General features: G+C 59.6%; 5 protein-coding genes across 5 annotated transcripts in view; all 5 read left to right on the forward strand.

The window, feature by feature from the left end:
* LOC141725952 (uncharacterized) overlaps nt 1-15925 on the forward strand; it is a 22161-nt gene extending 6236 nt beyond the window's left edge. Inside the window, exons 3-4 of the mRNA XM_074530112.1 lie at nt 8915-10745; nt 12776-15925. Of these exons, the coding sequence (XP_074386213.1) occupies nt 8924-10745; nt 12776-14361 (3408 nt within the window). The 5' untranslated portion in view covers nt 8915-8923 and the 3' untranslated portion in view covers nt 14362-15925. The remainder of the gene's footprint in view (nt 1-8914; nt 10746-12775) is intronic.
* LOC102068785 (uncharacterized) lies at nt 139-2918 on the forward strand. Its single transcript, XM_074530111.1, has 3 exons — nt 139-414; nt 595-2509; nt 2785-2918. The coding sequence occupies exon 2, from the start codon at nt 604-606 to the stop codon at nt 1573-1575; it is 972 nt and encodes a 323-aa protein (XP_074386212.1). The 5' UTR covers nt 139-414; nt 595-603; the 3' UTR covers nt 1576-2509; nt 2785-2918.
* Nucleotides 2794-8188, forward strand: LOC141725953 (uncharacterized). The gene is given in 2 exon segments (XM_074530113.1): nt 2794-4175; nt 5676-8188. Coding segments are annotated over 2 exon segments (3492 nt in total). The 3' UTR covers nt 7786-8188.
* On the forward strand, nt 4500-22539 carry LOC141725981 (uncharacterized). The gene is given in 3 exon segments (XM_074530146.1): nt 4500-5165; nt 16289-18428; nt 20145-22539. Coding segments are annotated over 2 exon segments (3807 nt in total). The 5' UTR covers nt 4500-5165; nt 16289-16297; the 3' UTR covers nt 21821-22539.
* Nucleotides 22505-24558, forward strand: LOC141725982 (uncharacterized). Its single transcript, XM_074530147.1, has 2 exons — nt 22505-22801; nt 23013-24558. Exons 1-2 carry the CDS (start codon nt 22505-22507, stop codon nt 24243-24245), a joined length of 1530 nt encoding a protein of 509 aa, XP_074386248.1. The 3' UTR covers nt 24246-24558.
* The last annotated feature ends 818 nt before the right edge of the window (nt 24559-25376 follow it).

Here is a 25376-nt window from a genome sequence, read left to right on the forward strand (position 1 = left end):
GGAGTCAAAATTTTAATCTCTTGCCTCGTCTTGAGACCCCTGAGACCACCACAGGGTCCCTTTTCCGTTCCCGGTCCCCATTCCCATTCCCGATTCCCCGTTCACGCCATGACGTCACCGAGAAAATCCCGCGCTCCTCCCTCCCACCAATCCCAGCGCGCGATCGCGCTCTAATTTGCATAACCACGCCCCCACCCCACCTGCTTTTGGGGCCGGCGCTGCCCGGGCCGGACTCGGAGCTGAGGAGGAGCGGGAGGAGGAGGAGGGGGAGAAGGAGGAGGAGGACGGAGAAAGGAAGAGGAGGGACAACGAAACAGAAACACCGGGGGGAAGAGGCGCCCGAACCCCACGCGGTTCCCCCGCTCCGGCCGCAGCTGCCCCGGCCCCGCCGGCATCGCCGCCCGGAGCCCGCAGGTGAGCGGAGAGGGGGAGCTCGGCCCGACCCCATCGCGGGGGGCTCCGGGAGGGTTTTTGTGGGGGGCAGGGGAGGCAAATCCCATCGTGTCCTTGTCCCCACGGGGGCAAATCCCATCGTGTCCTTGTCCCCGTGGGGGGAAATCCCATCGTGTCCTTGTCCTTGCTCCCCCCGAGCAGGAGCTGAGCATGGAGAGCAGCGAGGAGCCGGAGGCAGAGGCCGTTTGGAGCGGCTCCACGGCTCGGCAGGGAGAAGCCAACGGGGAGGAGAAGCCGCGGAGATCCCTGAGCAGGAGGGGCTGCAAAGGCAGAGCGCGGGGATCCGAGGGGGAAAGAGCCAGCCTGGGCCATGGAGGGGCTCAGAGATCCGAGCTGGGAACCCGTGAGCAGCTCCAGGGAGGGGAGGAGAAGCCCCACAAGTGCTGGGAATGTGGGAGGAGCTTCAGGTGTAGGTCCAAACTGACTGTGCACCTGAGGAGCCACACGGGGGAACGGCCGTATGTGTGTGACCAGTGCCAGAAGAGCTTTATGAGCAGCTCTGATCTCGTGGTGCACCAGCGCTCACACACGGACGAGAGGCCCTTCCAGTGCCCCGACTGCGGGAAGGGCTTCAAAACCGTCTCTAACCTCAAGCGGCACTGGCGCATCCACATCGGGGAGAGGCCCTACGAGTGTGATCAGTGCAATAAGAGGTTCCTGAGCAGCTCCCATCTCCTCCGTCACCAGCTCATTCACACTGAGGAGAGGCCGTTCCACTGCCGTGACTGCGGGCAGGGCTTTAAACAGAACTCTGCCCTGATCACCCACCGGCGCATCCACACCGGGGAGAGACCCCACGAGTGTCCCCAGTGTGGGAAGGGATTCACAGACAGCTCCCATCTGACTGTCCACCTGAGGAGCCACACGGGGGAGAGGCCCTATGAGTGTGAGCAGTGCAATAAGAGGTTTTGCACCTCGTCTGATCTCCTCAAGCACCAGCGCATCCACACGGATGAGAAACCCTTCCGCTGTCCCGAATGTGGGGTGGGATTCAAAGAGAACTCAACTTTGGTCAGACACAGGAGGATCCACACCGGGGAGAGACCCCACAGGTGTCCCCAGTGTGGGAAGAGCTTTTCTCAAATTTCCAGCTTGACCAGACACCAGAAGAGGCAGCACTGAGGGCAGCCCTGGGTGGGAAGAGCTCCGTGCGCTGCTCCAGCTCCATCTCACACGGGAGGATCTGCCCTGGATGGTCCCCAGTGAGCCCAGGTGGGCAGAGCCCCCTTGACTCCTGCTTGAAGAACACCTGGCTGGGGGCTCCACATCCTCCTGGCTCCCGTGGATTTTCTTTTTATTTCTCTTTGTCATTTTTATACACTTTTCTAAATATGAGGTTAACAATAAAGACATTGAACCAAGACGAGGATGTGGACATGGGAGGATCTTCCAGGGGGTGAGGGGTATGCTGGGCCAGAGGGAGTTGAGAGTTCCTGGGACAGATTTGGGGCTTCCTTAGGACTCTGGGAACCCCACGGTCCCCATTCCCTGTCCCCATTCCCATTCCCGCTCCTTATCCCCAATCTGTCTCCCTAATACTGGTCCCCATTCCTGGTCCCTGTCCTCAATACTTGTCCACATTCCCTGACCCCATGCTCTTTTTGGATTCCCGTTCCCCATGCCGCTTCCCCATTCCCGATCCCGAATCGCGCTCCATGTCCGCATTCGCATTCCTTGTCCCGATTCCGGGTCCCCATGCCCGGTCCGCTCTCTCCGGACGCTCCAAGTCCCTCCCCCGACCATCACGTCACCGAGCATACCCCGAGCTCCTCCCCTTCACCAATCCCAGCGCGCGATCGCTCCGTGATTTGCATAACCACGCCCTCGCTCCCCGCCTGCTTTTGGGTGCCGGCGCTGCCCGGGCCGGACTCGGAGCGGAGGACGAGCGGGAGGAAGAGGAGCGGGAGAAGAGGGAGGAGGAAGAGGAGGGACAAAGGAAGAGGAGGGACAAAAAAACAGGAAAACCGGGAGGACGAGGCGCCCGAACACCGCGCGGTTCCCGCGCTCCGGCCGCAGCTGCCCCGGCCCCGCCAGCATCGCCGCCCGGAGCCCGCAGGTGAGCGGAGAGGGGGAGCTGGGCCCGACCCCATCGCGGGGGCCTCCGGGAGGGTTTTTGTGGGGGGAAGGGGAGGCAAATCCCATCGTGTCCTTGTCCCCGTGGGGGCAAATCCCATCGTGTCCTTGTCCCCGTGGGGGCAAATCCCATCGTGTCCTTGTTCCCGTGGGGGCAAATCCCATCGTGTTCTTTTCCCCACGGGGGCAAATCCCATCGTGTCCTTGTCCCCAAGGGGGCAAATCCCATCGTGTCCTTGTCCTTGCTCCCCCGAGCAGGAGCTGAGCATGGAGAGCAGCGAGGAGCCGGTGGCAGAGGCCGTTTGGAGCGGCTCCACGGCTCGGCAGGGAGAAGCCAACGGGGAGGAGAAGCCGCGGAGATCCCTGAGCAGGAGGGGCTGCAAAGGCAGAGCGCGGGGATCCGAGGGGGAAAGAGCCAGCCTGGGCCATGGAGGGGCTCAGAGATCCGAGCTGGGGCCCCGTGAGCAGCTCCAGGGTGGGGAGGAGAAGCCCCACAAGTGCTCCGAGTGCGGGAAGAGCTTCAAGCGCAGATCCTGCCTGATGCAGCATTGCAGAATCCACACGGGGGAGCGACTGTACCAGTGTGACCAGTGCCAGAAGAGCTTTAGGAGCCGCTCTGATCTCGTGGGGCACCAGCGCTCACACACGGACGAGAGGCCCTTCCAGTGCCCCGACTGCGGGAAGCGCTTCAACCGCGTCTCCACCCTGAACAGGCACCGGATGATCCACACCGGGGAGAGGCCCTACGAGTGTGGTCAGTGCGAGAAAAGGTTTGACAGGTCCTCCCATCTCCTCCGTCACCAGCTCATTCACACCGAGCTGAGGCCTTTCTACTGCCCTGACTGCGGAAAGGGCTTCAAGGACAACAGCACCCTCATTACCCACCGGCGTATCCACACTGGGGAGAGACCCTACAAGTGTGATCAGTGTAGGAAGGGCTTCAGGTGTAGGTCCGAACTGACTGTGCACCTGAGGAGCCACACAGGGGAGAGGCCCTACAAGTGTGAGCAGTGCCAGAAGGGCTTTTACACCTCGTCTCATCTCCTCAAGCACCAGCGCATCCACACGGACGAGAGGCCCTTCCGCTGTCCCGATTGTGGGGTGGGATTCAGATAGAAGTCAACCCTCGTCACACACAGGAGGATCCACACCGGGGAGAGACCCCACAAGTGTGATCAGTGTGGGAAAGGCTTCACCTTCAGCTTCAGCCTGACTGTCCACCTGAGGAGCCACACTGGTGAGAGGCCCTACGAGTGTGAGCAGTGCCAGAAGAGGTTCGTGAGCAGCTCTGAGCTCCACCGTCACCAGCGCAGCCACACGGATGAGAGGCCCTTCCGCTGTATCGAATGTGGGGTGGGATTCAAAGAGAAGTCAATCCTCGTCAAACACAGGAGGATCCACACCGGGGAGAGGCCCTACAAGTGTGATCAGTGCCAGAAGAGCTGTTCCACCTCGTCTGAACTCCTCGTGCACCAGCGCATCCACACGGACGAGAGGCCCTTCCGCTGTCCCGAATGTGGGGTGGGATTCAAGTACACGTCAGCTCTGGTCACACACAGGAGGATCCACACCGGGGAGAGACCCTACAAGTGTCCCCAGTGTGGGAAGGGCTTTTCTCAAATTTCCCACTTGAGCAGACACCAGAAGAGGCAGCACTGAGGGCAGCCCTGGGTGGGAAGAGCTCCGTGCGCTGCTCCAGCTCCATCCCCCTCTGGATGGTCTGTGCTGGATGATCCCCAGTGAGCCCCGGTGGGAAGAGCCCAGGTGATCCCAGTTTGGAGGACACCTGGCTGGGGGCTCCACATCCACCTGGCTCCTCCTGGCCTGGATTTTCTTTTTATTTCTCTTTGTTATTTTTCTACACGTTTTTAAATCCAAGATTAATAATAAAGACATCTAACAAAGATGAGGATGTGGACATGGGGGGATCTTCCAGGGGGTGAGGGGTATGCTGGGCCAGAGAGAGTTGAGGGTTCCTGGGACAGATTTGGGGTTTCCTCCTGGCTTTGGGAACCCAACGCTCCCCATTCCCTGTCCCCCTTCCCATTGCCGGTCCTTATCCCCAGTCTGGGTCCCCATTCCCGGTCTCCATTCCCTGTCCTCATTCCCGGTCCCTGTCCCCAATACTGGTCCCCATTTCGTGTTTCCGTTCCTGGTTCGCATTCCCGGTCCCCATTCCCTGTCGCCAATCCCGATCCCTGTCCGCACTTCCGGTTCCATTCCCATTCCCGGTCTCCGGTCCTTGTCCCGATTCCCGGTTCCTGTCCCCATTCCCGGTCCCCATTCCCGCTCCGCTCTCCCCGGACGCTCCAGCACCCCCCCCAACATGGCGTCACCGAGCAAATGCCGCGCTCCTCCCTTCGACCAATCGCAGAGCGCGCTCGTCCTCATATTTGCATAACCACGCCCTCTCTCTGCCTGCTTTTGGGTGCCGGCGCTACCCGGGCCGGTCTCGGAGCGGAGGAGGAGCGGGAGGAAGAGGAGGGGGAGAAGGAGGAGGAGGAAGAGGAGGGACAAAGGAAGAGGAGGGACAACGGAACAGAAACACCGGGAGGAAGAGGCGCCCCAACACCACGCGGTTCCGGCGCTCCGGCCGCAGCTGCCCCGGCCCCGCCGGCATCGCCGCCCGGAGCCCGCAGGTGAGCGGAGAGGGGGAGCTGGGCCCGACCCCATCGCGGGGGCCTCCGGGAGGGTTTTTGTGGGGGGCAGGGGAGGCAAATCCCATCGTGTCCTTGTCCCCGTGGGGGCAAATCCCATCGTGTCCTTGTCCCCATGGGGGCAAATCCCATCGTGTCCTTGTCCCCGTGGGGGCAAATCCCATCGTGTCCTTGTCCTTGCTTCCCCGAGCAGGAGCTGAGCATGGAGAGCAGCGAGGAGCCGGAGGCAGAGGCCGTTTGGAGCGGCTCCACGGCTCGGCAGGGAGAAGCCAACGGGGAGGAGAAGCCGCGGAGATCCCTGAGCAGGAGGGGCTGCAAAGGCAGAGCGCGGGGATCCGAGGGGGAAAGAGCCAGCCTGGGCCATGGAGGGGCTCAGAGATCCGAGCTGGGGCCCCGTGAGCAGCTCCAGGGTGGGGAGGAGAAGCCCCACAAGTGCTCCGAGTGTGGGAAGAGCTTCAGGTGGAGATCCAAACTGACTGTCCACCTGAGGAGACACACTGGGGAGAAGCCCTTTGAGTGTGCTGAATGCCATCAGAGGTTTTACACCAACTCCCATCTCGTCAGTCACCAGAGCATTCACACCAAGGAGAGGCCCTTCCGCTGTCCCGATTGCGGAAAGGCATTCAGGCAAAAGTGCAGCCTCGTCATCCACCAGCGAATCCACACCGGGGAGAAGCCCTATGAGTGTGGGGAGTGTGGGAAGAGCTTTAGAGACAGCTCCAACCTTTCAGTCCACCTGAGGAGCCACACGGGGCAACGACCCTACGAGTGTGACCAGTGCCAGAAGAGGTTCTGGAGGAGCTCTGAGCTCCTGGTGCACCAGCGCTCACACACGGACGAGAGGCCCTTCCAGTGCCCCGACTGCGGGACGGGCTTCAACCGCGTCTCTAACCTCAACACACACCGGCGCATCCACACCGGGGAGAGGCCCTACGAGTGTGGTCAGTGCAGGAAACGGTTTCGGAGCAGCTCCAATCTCCTCAGTCACCAGCTCATTCACATCGAGGAGAGGCCGTTCCACTGCCGTGAGTGCGGGAAGGGCTTCAGGCAAAAGTCCCACCTCAACACCCACCGGCGCATCCACACCGGGGAGAGACCCCACGAGTGTCCCCAGTGTGGGAAGAGCTTCAGAGCAAGGTCCTACCTGACTGCCCACCTGAGGAGCCACACCGGGGAGAGGCCCTTTGAGTGTGGGGAGTGTGGGAAGAGCTACACGTCCAAGCACCACCTGATTTACCACCAGAGGAGCCACACGGGGGAGTGACTCTACGAGTGTGACCAGTGCCAGAAGAGCTTTATGAGCAGTCGTGATCTCGTGGGGCACCAGCGCTCACACACGGACGAGAGGCCCTTCCAGTGCCCCGACTGCGGGAAGGGCTTCAACCGCGTCTCCACCCTGAACAGGCACCGGATGATCCACACCGGGGAGAGGCCCTACGAGTGTGGTCAGTGCGAGAAAAGGTTTGACAGGTCCTCCCATCTCCTCCGTCACCAGCTCATTCACACCGAGCTGAGGCCTTTCTACTGCCCTGACTGCGGAAAGGGCTTCAAGCACAACAGCAACCTCATCACCCACCAGCGTATCCACACCGGGGAGAGACCCTACAAGTGTGATCAGTGTGGGAAGAGCTTCAGGTGTAGGCCTGAACTGACTGTGCACCTGAGGAGCCACACAGGGGAGAGGCCCTACAAGTGTGGTCAGTGCCAGAAGAGCTTTTACACCTCGTCTCATCTCCTCAAGCACCAGCGTATCCACACCGGGGAGAGGCCCTACAAGTGTGAGCAGTGCCAGAAGAGGTTCGTGAGCAGCTCTGAGCTCCGCCGTCACCAGCGCATCCACACGGACGAGAGGCCCTTCCGCTGTCCCGAATGTGGGGTGGGATTCAAAGAGAAGTCAACCCTCATCACACACAGGAGGATCCACACCGGGGAGAGGCCCTACAAGTGTGATCAGTGCCAGAAGAGCTTTTATACCTCGTCTGATCTCCTCGTGCACCAGCGCATCCACACGGACGAGAGGCCCTTCCGCTGTCCCGATTGTGGGGTGGGATTCAGAGAGAAGTCAACCCTCGTCACACACAGGAGGATCCACACGGGGGAGAGACCCCACAAGTGTGATCAGTGTGGGAAAGGCTTCACCTTCAGCTTCAGCCTGACTGTCCACCTGAGGAGCCACACTGGTGAGAGGCCCTACGAGTGTGAGCAGTGCCAGAAGAGGTTCGTGAGCAGCTCTGAGCTCCGCCGTCACCAGCGCAGCCACACGGATGAGAGGCCCTTCCGCTGTATCGAATGTGGGGTGGGATTCAAAGAGAAGTCAGCCCTCGTCAAACACAGGAGGATCCACACCGGGGAGAGGCCCTACAAGTGTGATCAGTGCCAGAAGAGCTGTTCCACCTCGTCTGAACTCCTCGTGCACCAGCGCATCCACACGGACGAGAGGCCCTTCCGCTGTCCCGAATGTGGGGTGGGATTCAAGTACACGTCAGCTCTGGTCATACACAGGAGGATCCACACCGGGGAGAGACCCTACAAGTGTCCCCAGTGTGGGAAGGGCTTTTCTCAAATTTCCCACTTGAGCAGACACCAGAAGAGGCAGCACTGAGGGCAGCCCTGAGTGGGAAGAGCTCCGTGCGCTGCTCCAGCTCCATCCCACCCTGGATGGTCTGTGCTGGATGATCCCCAGTGAGCCCCGGTGGGAAGAGCCCAGGTGATCCCAGTTTGGAGGACACCTGGCTGGGGGCTCCACATCCACCTGGCTCCTCCTGGCCTGGATTTTCTTTTTATTTCTCTTTCTTATTTTTCTACACGTTTTTAAATCCAAGATTAATAATAAAGACATCTAACAAAGATGAGGATGTGGACATGGGGGGATCTTCCAGGGGGTGAGGGGTATGCTGGGCCAGAGAGAGTTGAGGGTTCCTGGGACAGATTTGGGGTTTCCTCCTGGCTTTGGGAACCCAACGCTCCCCATTCCCTGTCCCCCTTCCCATTGCCGGTCCTTATCCCCAGTCTGGGTCCCCATTCCCGGTCTCCATTCCCTGGCCTCATTCCCGGTCCCTGTCCCCAATACTGGTCCCCATTTCGTGTTTCCGTTCCTGGTTCGCATTCCCGGTCCCCATTCCCTGTCGCCAATCCCGATCCCTGTCCGCACTTCCGGTTCCATTCCCATTCCCGGTCTCCGGTCCTTGTCCCGATTCCCGGTCCCCATTCCCGGTCCCGGTCCCCATTCCCGCTCCGCTCTCCCCGGACGCTCCAGCACCCCCCCCCAACATGGCGTCACCGAGCAAATGCCGCGCTCCTCCCTTCGACCAATCGCAGAGCGCGCTCGTCCTCATATTTGCATAACCACGCCCTCTCTCTGCCTGCTTTTGGGGGGCGGCGCTACCCGGGCCGGTCTCGGAGCGGAGGAGGAGCGGGAGGGAGAGGAGGGGGAGAAGGAGGAGGAGGAAGAGGAGGGACAAAGGAAGAGGAGGGACAACGGAACAGGAACACCGGGAGGAAGAGGCGCCGGAACCCCGGGCGGTTCCCGCGCTCCGGCCGCAGCTGCCCCGGCCCCGCCGGCATCGCCGCCCGGAGCCCGCAGGTGAGCGGAGAGGGGGAGCTCGGCCCGACCCCATCGCGGGGGGCTCCGGGAGGGTTTTTGTGGGGGGCAGGGGAGGCAAATCCCATCGTGTCCTTGTCCCCGTGGGGGCAAATCCCATCGTGTCCTTGTCCTTGCTCCCCCCCAGCAGGAGCTGAGCATGGAGAGCAGCGAGGAGCCGGTGGCCGAGGCCGTTTGGAGCGGCTCCACGGCTCGGCAGGGAGAAGCCAACGGGGAGGAGAAGCCGCGGAGATCCCTGAGCAGGAGGGGCTGCAAAGGCAGAGCGCGGGGATCCGAGGGGGAAAGAGCCAGCCTGGGCCATGGAGGGGCTCAGAGATCCGAGCTGGGGCCCCGTGAGCAGCTCCAGGGTGGGGAGGAGAAGCCCCACAAGTGCTCCGAGTGTGGGAAGAGCTTCAGGTGTAGGTCCAAACTGACTGCCCACCTGAGGAGCCACACCGGGGAGAGTCCCTTTGAATGTGCTGAATGCCATCAGAGGTTTTCCACCAAGTCCGATCTCGTCAGTCACCAGCGCATTCACACCAACGAGCGGCCATTTTGCTGTCCCGATTGTGGAAAGGGATTCAGAGAAAGGTCCAGCCTCGTCATCCACCAGCGAATCCACACCGGGGAGAAGCCCTATGAGTGTGGGGAGTGTGGGCAGAGCTTTAGACATAGTTCCAGCCTTTCAGCCCACCAGAGAACCCACACGGGGGAACGACCCTACGAGTGTGACCAGTGCCAGAAGAGGTTTGTGAGCAGCTCTGATCTCGTGGGGCACCAGCGCTCACACACGGACGAGAGGCCCTTCCAGTGCCCTGACTGCGGGAAGGGCTTCAAAAGCGTCTCCACCCTGAACAGGCACCGGATGATCCACACCGGGGAGAGGCCCTACGAGTGTGATCAGTGCAATAAGAGGTTCCTGACCAGCACCAACCTCCTCCATCACAAGCTCATCCACACGGAGGAGAGGCCGTTCCACTGTCGAGACTGCGGGAAGGGCTTCAGGCAAAAGTCTGCCCTGATCACCCACCGTCGCATCCACACTGGGGAGAGACCCCACGAGTGTCCCCAGTGTGGGAAGGGCTTCAGAGCAAGGTCCTACCTGACTGCCCACCTGAGGAGCCACACCGGGGAGAGGCCCTTTGAGTGTGGGGAGTGCGGGAAGAGTTTCATGTCCAAGTACAAACTGATTTACCACCAGAGGAGCCACACGGGGGAGCGACCCTACGAGTGTGACCAGTGCAAGAAGAGGTTTAGGAGCAGCTCTGAACTCGTGGTGCACCAGCGCTCACACACGGACGAGAGGCCCTTCCAGTGCCCCGACTGCGGGAAGCGCTTCAAAAGCGTCTCCGAACTCAACCAGCACCGGCGCATCCACACCGAGGAGAGGCCGTTCCGCTGCCGTGAGTGCGGGAAGGGCTTCAGACGCAAGTCCTACCTCAACACCCACCGGCGCATCCACACTGGCGAGGGACTCCAGGAGTGTCCCCAGTGTGGGAAGAGCTTCAGAATGAGGTCCACCCTGACTGCCCACCTGAGGAGCCACACCGGGGAGAGGCCCTACAAGTGTGATCAGTGCCAGAAGGGCTTTTACACCTCGTCTGATCTCCTTGTCCACCAGCGCATCCACACGGACGAGAGGCCCTTCCGCTGTCCCGAATGTGGGGTGGGATTCAAAGACAAGTCAACCCTCGTCAAACACAGGAGGATCCACACCGGGGAGAGACCCTACAAGTGCCCCCAGTGTGGGAAGGGCTTCAGAGACAGCTCCAGCCGGACTATCCATCTCAGAAGCCACACTGGGGAGAGGCCCTACAAGTGTGATCAGTGCCAGAAGGGCTTTTACACCTCGTCTGAACTCCTCCTTCACCAGCGCATCCACACGGACGAGAGGCCCTTCCGCTGTCCCGATTGTGGGGTGGGATTCAAGCACAACTCGACCCTCATCGCCCACCGGCGCATCCACACTGGGGAGAGACCCTACCAGTGTCCACAGTGTGGGAAGGGCTTCACCACAAGCGGCACCATGACCAAACACCAGAAGAGCCAACACTGAGGGCAGCCCTGGGTGGGAAGAGCTCCGTGCGCTGCTCCAGCTCCATCTCACACAGGAGGATCTGCCCTGGATGGTCCCCAGTGAATCCAGGTAGGAGGAACCCTCTTGATCCTTGTTTGGAGGACACCTGGCTGGGGGCTCCACATCCTCCTGGCTCCCCGTGGTCACCTGAATTTATCTGCAGTCGAAGATCAGAAATCCATTGTGGAGAGCACATTTGTCAACGTTCTGATATCAAAAGTTTTTATCTGTTATTTTTTCTGTCATTTTTTACAACCTGTGGTGGCCTTCAGCAACACTAGATAGGCTTGGATGTCTTCTCCACCGTGGGAGGATCTGCCCTGGATGGTCCCCAGTGAGCCCAGGGGGGCAGTATTAAAGACGTTGAACTGAAACAAGGATGGGCATGAGGGGGATGCTGGGTCCATGGAGTTGAGGGTGCCTGGGACAGATTTGGGGGCTCCTCAGGGCTTTGGGCACCCCAGGCCCAGCAGCTCCATCTGGGGCAGCAGATCAAGGACCCCCTGCCCTGGCAGTGTCCCCACGTCCTCCCGTCCTGGTTCCTGCTGTCCCCTGTCCAGGATCCTGCTCTCATCCGAGTCCAGATCCCATTCCTGGTTCAATACTTGTCCCTGTCCCATATTCTCTATCTGGATGCCATTCCCGTATTCCCTGTCCTGTTCCCCTTTTCCTATTCCAGTCCCCAATTCCCATTTCTCTATTCCCTGTCCCGTTCCCATTTTCTGATTCCTGATCCCAATCCCAGCCCCTCTCCTGTATTCCCAGTCCAGTATTCACACTCCTGTCATAGATATATTTTATTAAAAAATCTTTTCCTTAGGATCTTTTTCTCCTGAGAAGCTGAGAGACCTCAAGAACGAAATTTAAACACTAATTATCTGGTGCTGTAGAATGCAGCCATTTCATCTTTGATTGGTCTCGTGTGGTTGTTTGTAATTAATGGCCAGTCAAAGCTCAGCTGTCTCAGACTCTCTGGTCACTCACAAGATTTTATTATCATTCCTTTCAAGCCTTAATATGAAATCCTATTCTCTATTCTTTATTAGTGTTTTAACATAGTATTTTCTTCTAATATAGTATATCAATAATAAAATAATAAATGAGCTTTCTGAAAATAAAAACACGGAGTCAAAACTTTAATCTCTTCCCCCATCCTGGGAGCCCTGAGAACACAACAGGGTCCCTTTTCCTTCCTGGTCCCTGTCCCCATTCCTGGTCCCGATTCCCGGTCCCGGTCCCAGCCATGACGTCACCCAGCAAACCCTGCGCTCCTCCCTCCCACCAATCCCGGCGCGCGATCGCTCTCAGATTTGCATAACCACGCCCTCGCTCCCCGCCTGCTTTTGGGTGCCGGAGCCGCCCGGGCCGGACTCGGAGCGGAGGAGGAGCGGGAGGGAGAGGAGGGGGAGAAGGAGAAAGAGGAGGGACAAAGGAAGAGGAGGGACAAAGGAACAGAAACACCGGGAGGAAGAGGCGTCCCAACACCACGCGATTCCCCCGCTCCGGCCGCAGCTGCCCCGGCCCCGCCGGCATCGCCGCCCGGAGCCCGGAGGTGAGCGGAGAGGGGGAGCTGGGCCCGACCCCATGGCGGGGGGCTCCGGGAGGGTTTTTGTGGGGGGCAGGGGAGGCAAATCCCATCGTGTCCTTGTCCCCACGGGGGGAAATCCCATCGTGTCCTTGTCCTTGCTCCCCCCGAGCAGGAGCTGAGCATGGAGAGCAGCGAGGAGCCGGTGGCAGAGGCCGTTTGGAGCGGCTCCATGGCTCGGCAGGGAGAAGCCAACGGGGAGGAGAAGCCGCGGAGATCCCTGAGCAGGAGGGGCTGCAAAGGCAGAGCGCGGGGATCCGAGGGGGAAAGAGCCAGCCTGGGCCATGGAGGGGCTCAGAGATCCGAGCTGGGGCCCCGTGAGCAGCTCCAGGGTGGGGAGGAGAAGCCCCACAAGTGCTCCGAGTGTGGGAAGAGCTTCAGGTGGAGATCCAAACTGACTGTCCACCTGAGGAGACACACTGGGGAGAAGCCCTTTGAGTGTTCTGAATGCCATCAGAGGTTTTACACCAACTCCCATCTCGTCAGTCACCAGAGCATTCACACCAAGGAGAGGCCCTTCCGCTGTCCCGATTGCGGAAAGGCATTCAGGCAAAAGTGCAGCCTCGTCATCCACCAGCGAATCCACACCGGGGAGAAGCCCTATGAGTGTGGGGAGTGTGGGCAGAGCTTTAGAGACAGCTCCAACTTTTCAGTCCACCTGAGGAGCCACACGGGGGAACGACCCTACGAGTGTGACCAGTGCCAGAAGAGGTTTATGGGCAGCTCTGATCTCCTGGTGCACCAGCGCTCACACACGGACGAGAGGCCCTTCCAGTGCCCCGACTGCGGGACGGGCTTCAACCGCGTCTCTAACCTCAACACACACCGGCGCATCCACACCGGGGAGAGGCCCTACGAGTGTGGTCAGTGCAGGAAACGGTTTCGGAGCAGCTCCAATCTCCTCAGTCACCAGCTCATTCACACCGGGGAGAGGCCGTTCCACTGCCGTGACTGCGGGAAGGGCTTCAGGCAAAAGTCCCACCTCAACACCCACCGGCGCATCCACACCGGGGAGAGACCCCACGAGTGTCCCCAGTGTGGGAAGAGCTTCAGAGCAAGGTCCTACCTGACTGCCCACCTGAGGAGCCACATCGGGGAGAGGCCCTATGAGTGTGGGGAGTGCGGGAAGAGCTACACGTCCAAGTCCCACCTGACTTACCACCAGAGGAGGCACACGGGGGAGCGACCCTACCAGTGTGACCAGTGCCAGAAGAGCTTTATGAGCAGTGGTGATCTCGTGGGGCACCAGCGCTCACACACGGACGAGAGGCCCTTCCAGTGCCCCGACTGCGGGAAGCGCTTGAACCGCGTCTCCACCCTGAACAGGCACCGGCGCATCCACACCGGGGAGAGGCCCTACGAGTGTGGTCAGTGCAGGAAACGATTTCGGAGCAGCTCCGATCTCCTCCGTCACCAGCTCATCCACACCAAGGAGAGGCCGTTCCACTGCCGTGACTGCGGGCAGAGCTTCACATGCAACGCCCGCCTCAACAGGCACCGGCACATTCACACCGGGGAGAGACCCCACGAGTGTCCCCAGTGTGGGAAGGGATTCACAGACAGCTCCCACCTGACTGCCCACCTGAGGAGCCACACTGTTGAGAGGCCCTATGAGTGTCCCCAGTGTGGAAAGAGTTTCATCCAGAGCTCCAGCCTGACTGTGCACCTGAGGAGCCACACCGGGGAGAGGCCCTACAAGTGTGATCAGTGCCAGAAGGGCTTTTACACCTCGTCTCATCTCCTCAAGCACCAGCGCATCCACACGGACGAGAGGCCCTTCCGCTGTCCCGATTGTGGGGTGGGATTCAAGCAGAACTCTGCCCTCATCGTCCACCGGCGCATCCACACCGGAGAGAGACCCTACCAGTGTCCCCAGTGTGGGAAGAGCTTCACCACAAGCGACAGCATGACCAAACAGCAGAAGAGCCAGCACTGAGGGCAGCCCTGGGTGGGAAGAGCTCCGTGCGCTGCTCCAGCTCCATCTCACACGGGAGGATCTGCCCTGGATGGTCCCCAGTGAGCCCAGGTGGGCAGAGCCCCCTTGATCCTTGTTTGGAGCACACCTGGCTGGGGGCTCCACATCCTCCTGGCTCCCCCTGGGTCTCTCTCGTGGAGAGCAGATTTGCCCACTTCTGACCCAGAACAATCTTGGTTTTCACTCTTGTGGTGGTTAGAGCAACACTAAATTGCCTTCCATGTGTTCTCCACCCTCAATCCCTATGGGAGGATCTGCTCTGGATGGTTCCCAGTGAGCCCAGGTGGGAGGAACCCTCTTGATCCCTGTTGAGAAGACACCTGGCTGGGGGCTCCACATCCTCCTGGCTCCCCGTGGTCACCTGAGCTCATCCACAGTCCAAGATCAGAAATCCATTGTGGAGAGCACATTTGTCAACTTCTGACCCCAGAAAAAGTTTTTCTGTCATTTTTTCCGTAATTTTTTCCATGAGGGGGATGCTGGGTCCATGGAGTTGAGGGTGCCTGGGACAGATTTGGGGGCTCCTCAGGGCTTTGGGCACCCCAGGCCCAGCAGCTCCATCTGGGGCAGCAGATCAAGGACCCCCTGCCCTGGCAGTGTCCCCACGTCCTCCCGTCCTGGTTCCTGCTGTCCCCTGTCCAGGATCCTGCTCTCATCCGAGTCCAGGTCCCATTCCTGTCTCAATACTTGTTCCTGTCCCATATTCTCTATCAGGTTGCCATTCCCTTATTCCCTGTCCTGTTCCCCTTTCCCGATTCCAGTCCCCAATTCCCATTTCTCTGTTCCCTGTCCCGTTCCCATTTTCTGATTCCTGATCCCAATCCCAGCCCCTCTCCTGTATTCCCAGGTATTCCAGTACTCACGGTCCTGTCACAGATATCTTTTATTAAAATATCTTTTCCTTAGGATCTTTTTCTCCTGAGAAGCTGAGAGGCCCCAGAATGAAAATTTAACAATAAGCATGTGCTGGTGTGGAATGCAGCAATTTCAGCTTTGATTGGTCTCAAGTCGTAGTTTTTAATTAATGAACAATCAAATTTCAGCTGTCTCAGACCCTCTGATCACTCCCAAGGTTTTATTATCATCCTTTTCTATTTTTTTCTAGCTTTCTGATGCAATCCTTGTTTTGCATTATTTTACTATAGTTTGAATATAGCATTTTCTTTTCATATATGAGTAAAAAATTAATAAATCACCATTCGAAAACAAAAATATAGAGTCGAAATTTTCATATTTTCCCTCATTTTGAGACCCTGTGACCACCACAGGATCCCTTTTCCGTTCCTGATCTCGGTCCCCATTCCCTGTCCCGTTCCCACTCCCGGTCCCAGCAATGACGTCAGCGAGCAAAGGCCGCGCTCCTCCCTCCCACCAATCCCGGGGCGCGATCTCTCCCTGATTTGCATAACCACGCCCTCGCTCCCCGCCGCTTTTTGGGTGCCGGCGCTGCCCGGGCCGGACTCGGAGCGGAGGAGGAGCGGGAGGGAGAGGAGGGGGAGAAGGAGAAAGAGGAAGGACAAAGGAAGAGGAGGGACAAAGGAAGAGGAGGGACAAAGGAAGAGGAGGGGCAACGAAACAGAAACACCGGGAGGAAGAGGCGTCCCAACACCACGCGGTTGCCGCGCTCCGGCCGCAGCTGCCCCGGCCCCGCCGGCATCGCCGCCCGGAGCCCGCAGGTGAGCGGAGAGGGGGAGCTGGGCCCGACCCCATCGCGGGGGGCTCCGGGAGGGTTTTTGTGGGGGGCAGGGGAGGCAAATCCCATCGTGTCCTTGTCCCCGTGGGGGCAAATCCCATCGTGTCCTTGTCCCCACGGGGGCAAATCCCATCGTGTCCTTGTCCCCGTGGGGGCAAATCCCATCGTGTCCTTGTCCTTGCTCCCCCCGAGCAGGAGCTGAGCATGGAGAGCAGCGAGGAGCCGGTGGCAGAGGCCGTTTGGAGCGGCTCCACGGCTCGGCAGGGAGAAGCCAACGGGGAGGAGAAGCCGCGGAGATCCCTGAGCAGGAGGGGCTGCAAAGGCAGAGCGCGGGGATCCGAGGGGGAAAGAGCCAGCCTGGGCCATGGAGGGGCTCAGAGATCAGAGCTGGGGCCCCGTGAGCAGCTCCAGGGTGGGGAGGAGAAGCCCCACAAGTGCTCCGAGTGTGGGAAGAGCTTCAAGAGGAGATCCTGCCTGATTGTGCACCAGAGAACCCACACGGGATCTGAGGGGGAAAAACCCAGCCTGGAGCAGGGTCAGAGCTCAGAGCTGGGGGTCCAAGAGCAGCTCCAGGGTGGGGAGGAGAAGCCCCACAAGTGCTCCGAGTGTGGGAAGAGCTTCAGGTGTAGATCCAAACTGACTGTCCACCTGAGGAGCCACACCGGGGAGAGTCCCTTTGAATGTGCTGAATGCCATCAGAGGTTTTACACCAAGTCCGATCTCGTAAGTCACCAGCGCATTCACACCAACGAGCGGCCATTTTGCTGTCCTGATTGTGGAAAGGGATTCAGGGAAAGGTCCGGCCTCGTCATCCACCAGCAAATCCACACTGGGGAGAAGCCCTATGAGTGTGGGGAGTGCGGGAAGAGTTTCATGTCCAAGTCCCACCTGATTTACCACCAGAGGAGCCACACCGGGGAACGACCCTACCAGTGTGACCAGTGCAAGAAAAGGTTTAGGAGCAGCTCTGAGCTCCTGGTGCACCAGCGCTCACACACGGACGAGAGGCCCTTCCAGTGCCCCGACTGCGGGAAGGTCTTCAAAAGCGTCTCCACCCTGAACAGGCACCGGATGATCCACACCGGGGAGAGGCCCTACGAGTGTGATCAGTGCAATAAGAGGTTCCTGACCAGCACCAACCTCCTCCATCACAAGCTCATCCACACGGAGGAGAGGCCGTTCCACTGTCGAGACTGCGGGAAGGGCTTCAGGCAAAACTCCGCCCTGATCACCCACCGGCGCATCCACACTGGGGAGAGACCCCACGAGTGTCCCCAGTGTGGGAAGGGCTTCAGAGCAAGGTCCTACCTGACTGCCCACCTGAGGAGCCACACCGGGGAGAGGCCCTTTGAGTGTGGGGAGTGCGGGAAGAGTTTCATGTCCAAGTACAAACTGATTTACCACCAGAGGAGCCACACGGGGGAGCGACCCTACGAGTGTGACCAGTGCAAGAAGAGGTTTAGGAGCAGCTCTGAACTCGTGGTGCACCAGCGCTCACACACGGACGAGAGGCCCTTCCAGTGCCCCGACTGCGGGAAGCGCTTCAAAAGCGTCTCTGAACTCAACCAGCACCGGCGCATCCACACCGGGGAGAGGCCCTACGAGTGTGGTCAGTGCAAGAAACGGTTTCGGAGCAGCTCCAATCTCCTCAGTCACCAGATCACCCACACCGAGGAGAGGCCGTTCCGCTGCCGTGAGTGCGGGAAGGGCTTCAGACGCAAGTCCCAGCTCAACACCCACCGGCGCATCCACACTGGCGAGGGACTCCAGGAGTGTCCCCAGTGTGGGAAGACTTTCACCCACAGCTCCACCCTGACTGTCCACCTCAGAAGCCACACCGGGGAGAGGCCCTACGAGTGTGATCAGTGCCAGAAGGGCTTTTACACCTCGTCTGATCTCCTTGTGCACCAGCGCATCCACACGGACGAGAGGCCCTTCCGCTGTCCCGATTGTGGGGTGGGATTCAAAGAGAAGTCAACCCTCGTCACACACAGGAGGATCCACACCGGGGAGAGACCCTACCAGTGTTCCCAGTGTGGGAAGAGCTTCATAGACAGCTCCAGCCGGACTATCCATCTCAGAAGCCACACCGGGGAGAGGCCCTACAAGTGTGATCAGTGCCAGAAGGGCTTTTACACCTCGTCTCATCTCCTCAAGCACCAGTGCATCCACACGGATGAGAGGCCCTTCCGCTGTCCCGAATGTGGGGTGGGATTCAAGCACAACTCTGCCCTCATCGCCCACCGGCGCATCCACACCGGGGAGAGACCCTACCAGTGTCCCCAGTGTGGGAAGGGCTTCACCACAGGTGGCATCATGACCAAACACCAGAAGAGCCATCACTGAGGGCAGCCCTGGGTGGGAAGAGCTCCGTGCGCTGCTCCAGCTCCATCTCACACGGGAGGATCTGCCCTGGATGGTCCCCAGTGAGCCCAGGTGGGCAGAGCCCCCTTGATCCTTGTTTGGAGCACACCTGGCTGGGGGCTCCACATCCTCCTGGCTCCCCCTGGGTCTCTCTTATGGAGAGCAGATTTGCCCACTTCTGACCCAGAACAATCTTGGTTTTCACTCTTGTGGTGGTTAAAGCAACACTAAATTGCCTGTGATGTCTTCTCCACCATCAATCCACGTGGGAGGATCTGCTCAGGATGGTTCCCAGTGAGCCCAGGTGGGAGGAACCCTCTTGATCCCTGTTGAGAGGACGCCTGGCTGGGGGCTCCACATCCTCCTGGCTCCCCGTGGTCACCTGAGCTCATCCGCAGTCCAAGATCAGAAATCCGTTGTGGAGAGCACATTTGTCGACTTCTGACCCCAGAAAAAGTTTTTCTGTCATTTTTTCAGTAATTTTTTCCATGAGGGGGATGCTGGGTCCATGGAGTTGAGGGTTCCTGGGACAGATTTGGGGGCTCCTCAGGGCTTTGGGCACCCCAGGCCCAGCAGCTCCATCTGGGGCAGCAGATCAAGGACCCCCTGCCCTGGCAGTGTCCCCACGTCCTCCCGTCCTGGTTCCTGCTGTCCCCTGTCCAGGATCCTGCTCTCATCCGAGTCCAGATCCCATTCCTGGTTCAATACTTTTTCCTGTCCCATATTCTCTATCTGGATGCCATTCCCATATTCACTGTCCTGTTCCCATTTCCTGATTCCAATCCCCAATTCCCATTTCTCTATTCCCTGTCCCGTTCCCATTTTCTGATTCCTGATCACAATACCAGCCCCTCTCCTGATTCCCAATCCCAGTCCAGTATTCACGCTCCATTTAAATAAAATGTGTCACGGATATATTTTATTAAAAAATCCTTTCCTTAGGATCTTGTTCTCCTGAGAAGCTGAATGGCCTCTAAAATTAAGCTATAAACACTAATTATCTGGTGCTGTGGAATGCAGCAATTTCATCTTTGATTGGTCTAGTGAGGTTGTTGCTAATTAAGGACCAATCACAGTTTAGCTGTCTTGAAATTTGGTTACTCACGAGATTTTATGATCATTGTTTCCTATTATTTTCTAGCTTTCTGATGAAATCTTAGTTTTCTATTACTTTCGTATACCTTTAATATAGCATTTTCTTTTACTGTACTATGTATATCATAAAATAATAAATCGTCTTTCTTAAAATAAAAACACGGAGTCAAAATTTCCATCCCTCCCTCATCTTGGGACCCCTGAGACCACCACAGGGTCCCTTTTCCGTTCCTGGTCCCCATTCCCATTCGCGGTCCCCTCCAGCCATGACGTCGCCGAGCAAAGCCCGCGCTCCTCCCTCCCACCAATCCCAGCGCGCGATCGCTCCCTGATTTGCATAACCACGCCCTCGCTCTCCGCCTGCTTTTGGGTGCCGGCGCTGCCCGGGCCGGACTCGGAGCGGAGGAGGAGCGGGAGGAGGGGGAGAAGGAGGAGGAGGAAGAGGAGGGACAAAGGAAGAGGCCGGACAAAGGAAGAGGAGGGACAACGAAACAGAAACACCGGGAGGAAGAGGCGCCCGAACACCGCGCGGTTCCCGCGCTCCGGCCGCAGCTGCCCCGGCCCCGCCGGCATCGCCGCCCGGAGCCCGCAGGTGAGCGGAGAGGGGGAGCTCGGCCCGACCCCATCGCGGAGGGCTCCGGGAGGGTTTTTGTGGGGGGAAGGGGAGGCAAATCCCATCGTGTCCTTGTCCCCGTGGGGGCAAATCCCATCGTGTCCTTGTCCCCGTGGGGGCAAATCCCATCGTGTCCTTGTTCCCGTGGGGGCAAATCCCATCGTGTTCTTTTCCCCACGGGGGCAAATCCCATCGTGTCCTTGTCCCCAAGGGGGCAAATCCCATCGTGTCCTTGTCCTTGCTCCCCCGAGCAGGAGCTGAGCATGGAGAGCAGCGAGGAGCCGGTGGCAGAGGCCGTTTGGAGCGGCTCCACGGCTCGGCAGGGAGAAGCCAACGGGGAGGAGAAGCCGCGGAGATCCCTGAGCAGGAGGGGCTGCAAAGGCAGAGCGCGGGGATCCGAGGGGGAAAGAGCCAGCCTGGGCCATGGAGGGGCTCAGAGATCCGAGCTGGGGCCCCGTGAGCAGCTCCAGGGTGGGGAGGAGAAGCCCCACAAGTGCTCCGAGTGCGGGAAGAGCTTCAAGCGCAGATCCTGCCTGATGCAGCATTGCAGAATCCACACGGGGGAGCGACTGTACCAGTGTGACCAGTGCCAGAAGAGCTTTAGGAGCCGCTCTGATCTCGTGGGGCACCAGCGCTCACACACGGACGAGAGGCCCTTCCAGTGCCCCGACTGCGGGAAGCGCTTCAACCGCGTCTCCACCCTGAACAGGCACCGGATGATCCACACCGGGGAGAGGCCCTACGAGTGTGGTCAGTGCGAGAAAAGGTTTGACAGGTCCTCCCATCTCCTCCGTCACCAGCTCATTCACACCGAGCTGAGGCCTTTCTACTGCCCTGACTGCGGAAAGGGCTTCAAGGACAACAGCACCCTCATTACCCACCGGCGTATCCACACTGGGGAGAGACCCTACAAGTGTGATCAGTGTAGGAAGGGCTTCAGGTGTAGGTCCGAACTGACTGTGCACCTGAGGAGCCACACAGGGGAGAGGCCCTACAAGTGTGAGCAGTGCCAGAAGGGCTTTTACACCTCGTCTCATCTCCTCAAGCACCAGCGCATCCACACGGACGAGAGGCCCTTCCGCTGTCCCGATTGTGGGGTGGGATTCAGATAGAAGTCAACCCTCGTCACACACAGGAGGATCCACACCGGGGAGAGACCCCACAAGTGTGATCAGTGTGGGAAAGGCTTCACCTTCAGCTTCAGCCTGACTGTCCACCTGAGGAGCCACACTGGTGAGAGGCCCTACGAGTGTGAGCAGTGCCAGAAGAGGTTCGTGAGCAGCTCTGAGCTCCACCGTCACCAGCGCAGCCACACGGATGAGAGGCCCTTCCGCTGTATCGAATGTGGGGTGGGATTCAAAGAGAAGTCAATCCTCGTCAAACACAGGAGGATCCACACCGGGGAGAGGCCCTACAAGTGTGATCAGTGCCAGAAGAGCTGTTCCACCTCGTCTGAACTCCTCGTGCACCAGCGCATCCACACGGACGAGAGGCCCTTCCGCTGTCCCGAATGTGGGGTGGGATTCAAGTACACGTCAGCTCTGGTCACACACAGGAGGATCCACACCGGGGAGAGACCCTACAAGTGTCCCCAGTGTGGGAAGGGCTTTTCTCAAATTTCCCACTTGAGCAGACACCAGAAGAGGCAGCACTGAGGGCAGCCCTGGGTGGGAAGAGCTCCGTGCGCTGCTCCAGCTCCATCCCCCTCTGGATGGTCTGTGCTGGATGATCCCCAGTGAGCCCCGGTGGGAAGAGCCCAGGTGATCCCAGTTTGGAGGACACCTGGCTGGGGGCTCCACATCCACCTGGCTCCTCCTGGCCTGGATTTTCTTTTTATTTCTCTTTGTTATTTTTCTACACGTTTTTAAATCCAAGATTAATAATAAAGACATCTAACAAAGATGAGGATGTGGACATGGGGGGATCTTCCAGGGGGTGAGGGGTATGCTGGGCCAGAGAGAGTTGAGGGTTCCTGGGACAGATTTGGGGTTTCCTCCTGGCTTTGGGAACCCAACGCTCCCCATTCCCTGTCCCCCTTCCCATTGCCGGTCCTTATCCCCAGTCTGGGTCCCCATTCCCGGTCTCCATTCCCTGTCCTCATTCCCGGTCCCTGTCCCCAATACTGGTCCCCATTTCGTGTTTCCGTTCCTGGTTCGCATTCCCGGTCCCCATTCCCTGTCGCCAATCCCGATCCCTGTCCGCACTTCCGGTTCCATTCCCATTCCCGGTCTCCGGTCCTTGTCCCGATTCCCGGTTCCTGTCCCCATTCCCGGTCCCCATTCCCGCTCCGCTCTCCCCGGACGCTCCAGCACCCCCCCCAACATGGCGTCACCGAGCAAATGCCGCGCTCCTCCCTTCGACCAATCGCAGAGCGCGCTCGTCCTCAGATTTGCATAACCACGCCCTCTCCCCCGCCGGTTTTTGGGTGCCGGCGCTGCCCGGGCCGGACTCGGAGCGGAGGAGGAGCGGGAGGAAGAGGAGGGGGAGAAGGAGGAGGAGGAAGAGGAGGGACAAAGGAAGAGGAGGGACAAAGGAACAGGAACACCGGGAGGAAGAGGCGCCGGAACCCCGGGCGGTTCCCGCCCTCCGGCCGCAGCTGCCCCGGCCCCGCCGGCATCGCCGCCCGGAGCCCGCAGGTGAGCGGAGAGGGGGAGCTCGGCCCGACCCCATCGCGGGGGGCTCCGGGAGGGTTTTGTGGGGGGCAGGGGAGGCAAATCCCATCGTGTCCTTGTCCCCACGGGGGAGAATCCCATCGTGTCCTTGTCCCCGTGGGGGCAAATCCCATCGTGTCCTTGTCCCCGTGGGGGCAAATCCCATCGTGTCCTTGTCCTTGCTCCCCCCGAGCAGGAGCTGAGCATGGAGAGCAGCGAGGAGCCGGAGGCAGAGGCCGTTTGGAGCGGCTCCACGGCTCGGCAGGGAGAAGCCAACGGGGAGGAGAAGCCGCGGAGATCCCTGAGCAGGAGGGGCTGCAAAGGCAGAGCGCGGGGATCCGAGGGGGAAAGAGCCAGCCTGGGCCATGGAGGGGCTCAGAGATCCGAGCTGGGGCTCCATGAGCAGCTCCAGGGAGGGGAGGAGAAGCCCCACAAGTGCTCCAAGTGTGGGAAGAGCTTCAAGCGCAGATCCTGCCTGATGCAGCATTGCAGAATCCACACGGGGGAGCGACTGTACCAGTGTGACCAGTGCCAGAAGAGCTTTAGGAGCCGCTCTGAACTCGTGGTGCACCAGCGCTCACACACGGACGAGAGGCCCTTCCAGTGCCCCGACTGCGGGAAGCGCTTCAACCACATCTCCACCCTGAACAGGCACCGGATGATCCACACCGGGGAGAGGCCCTACAAGTGTGGTCAGTGCGAGAAAAGGTTTGACAGGTCCTCCCATCTCCTCCGTCACCAGCTCATTCACACCGAGCTGAGGCCTTTCTACTGCCCTGACTGCGGAAAGGGCTTCAAGCACAACAGCAACCTCATCACCCACCAGCGTATCCACACCGGGGAGAGACCCTACAAGTGTGATCAGTGTGGGAAGAGCTTCAGGTGTAGGCCTGAACTGACTGTGCACCTGAGGAGCCACACAGGGGAGAGGCCCTACAAGTGTGATCAGTGCCAGAAGACCTTTTACACCTCGTCTCATCTCCTCAAGCACCAGCGTATCCACACCGGGGAGAGGCCCTACAAGTGTGATCAGTGCCAGAAGAGGTTCGTGAGCAGCTCTGAGCTCCGCCGTCACCAGCGCATCCACACGGACGAGAGGCCCTTCCGCTGTATCGAATGTGGGGTGGGATTCAAAGAGAAGTCAACCCTCGTCACACACAGGAGGATCCACACCGGGGAGAGGCCCTACAAGTGTGATCAGTGCCAGAAGAGCTTTTACACCTCGTCTGATCTCCTTGTGCACCAGCGCATCCACACGGATGAGAAACCCTTCCGCTGTCCTGAATGCGGGGTGGGATTCAAGCACAAGTCAACTCTGGTCACACACAGGAGGATCCACACCGGGGAGAGACCCCACAAGTGTCCCCAGTGTGGGAAGGGCTTCACCACAAGCGGCGGCATGACCAAACACCAGAAGAGCCAGCACTGAGGGCAGTCCTGGGTGGGAAGAGCTCCGTGCGCTGCTCCAGCTCCATCCCACACTGGATGGTCTGTGCTGGATGATCCCCAGTGAGCCCCTGTGGGAAGAGCCCAGGTGATCCCAGTTTGGAGGACACCTGGCTGGGGGCTCCACATCCACCTGGCTACTCGTAGCCTGGATATTCTTTTTTTTTCTCTTTGTTATTATTCTACACGTTTTTAAATCCAAGATTAATAATAAAGATATCTAACAAAGATGAGGATGTGGACATGGGAGGATATTCCAGGCGATGAGGGGGATGCTGGCCCGGGGGGGTTGAGGGTTCCTGGGACAGATTTGGGGTTTCCTCCTGGCTTTGGGAACCCAACGGTCCCGATTCCCTGTCCCCATTGTCGGTCCTTATCGCCAGTCTGGGTCCCCATTCCCGGTCTCCATTCCCTGTCCCCATTCCCGCTCCCTGTCCCCAATACTGGTCCCCATTTCGTGTTCCCGTTCCTGGTTCGCATTCCCGGTCCCCATTCCCTGTCCCCGATCCCGCTCCCTGTCCGCACTTCCGGTTCCATTCCCATTCCCGGTCTCCGGTCCCTGTCCCCATTCTCGGTCCCCATTCCTGGTTCCTGTTCCTATTCTCTGTCCCCATTCCCGGTCCCCATTCCCGCTCCGCTCTCCCCGGACGCTGCAGCACCCCCCCCCAACATGGCGTCACCGAGCAAATCCCGCGCTCCTCCCTTCGACCAATCGCAGAGCGCGCTCGTCCTCAGATTTGCATAACCACGCCCTCTCCCCCGCCGGTTTTTGGGTGCCGGCGCCGCCCGGGCCGGACTCGGAGCGGAGGAGGAGCGGGAGGAAGAGGAGGGGGAGAAGGAGGAGGAGGAAGAGGAGGGACAAAGGAAGAGGAGGGACAAAGGAAGAGGAGGGACAAAGAAAAAGAAAGAGCGGGAGGAAGAGGCGCCCCAACACCACGCGGTTCCCGCGCTCCGGCCGCAGCTGCCCCGGCCCCGCCGGCATCGCCGCCCGGAGCCCGCAGGTGAGCGGAGAGGGGGAGCTGGGCCCGACCCCATCGCGGGGGGCTCCGGGAGGGTTTTTGTGGGGGGCAGGGGAGGCAAATCCCACCGTGTCCTTGTCCCCGTGGGGGCAAAT

Source organism: Zonotrichia albicollis, chromosome 32, assembly GCF_047830755.1.
Source record: "Zonotrichia albicollis isolate bZonAlb1 chromosome 32, bZonAlb1.hap1, whole genome shotgun sequence".
In the NCBI taxonomy this organism is placed as follows: Eukaryota; Metazoa; Chordata; class Aves; order Passeriformes; family Passerellidae; genus Zonotrichia; species Zonotrichia albicollis.

Bases quoted from the DNA above. Each gene is read 5' to 3' on its own strand.
- LOC102068785 (XM_074530111.1), top strand. From the start codon at position 604: ATGGAGAGCAGCGAGGAGCCGGAGGCAGAGGCCGTTTGGAGCGGCTCC.
- LOC141725982 (XM_074530147.1), top strand. From the start codon at position 22,505: ATGCCGCGCTCCTCCCTTCGACCAATCGCAGAGCGCGCTCGTCCTCAG. The intron at 22,802-23,012 runs GTGAGCGGAGAG...CCCCCCGAGCAG, and splicing joins TCGCCGCCCGGAGCCCGCAG to GAGCTGAGCATGGAGAGCAG.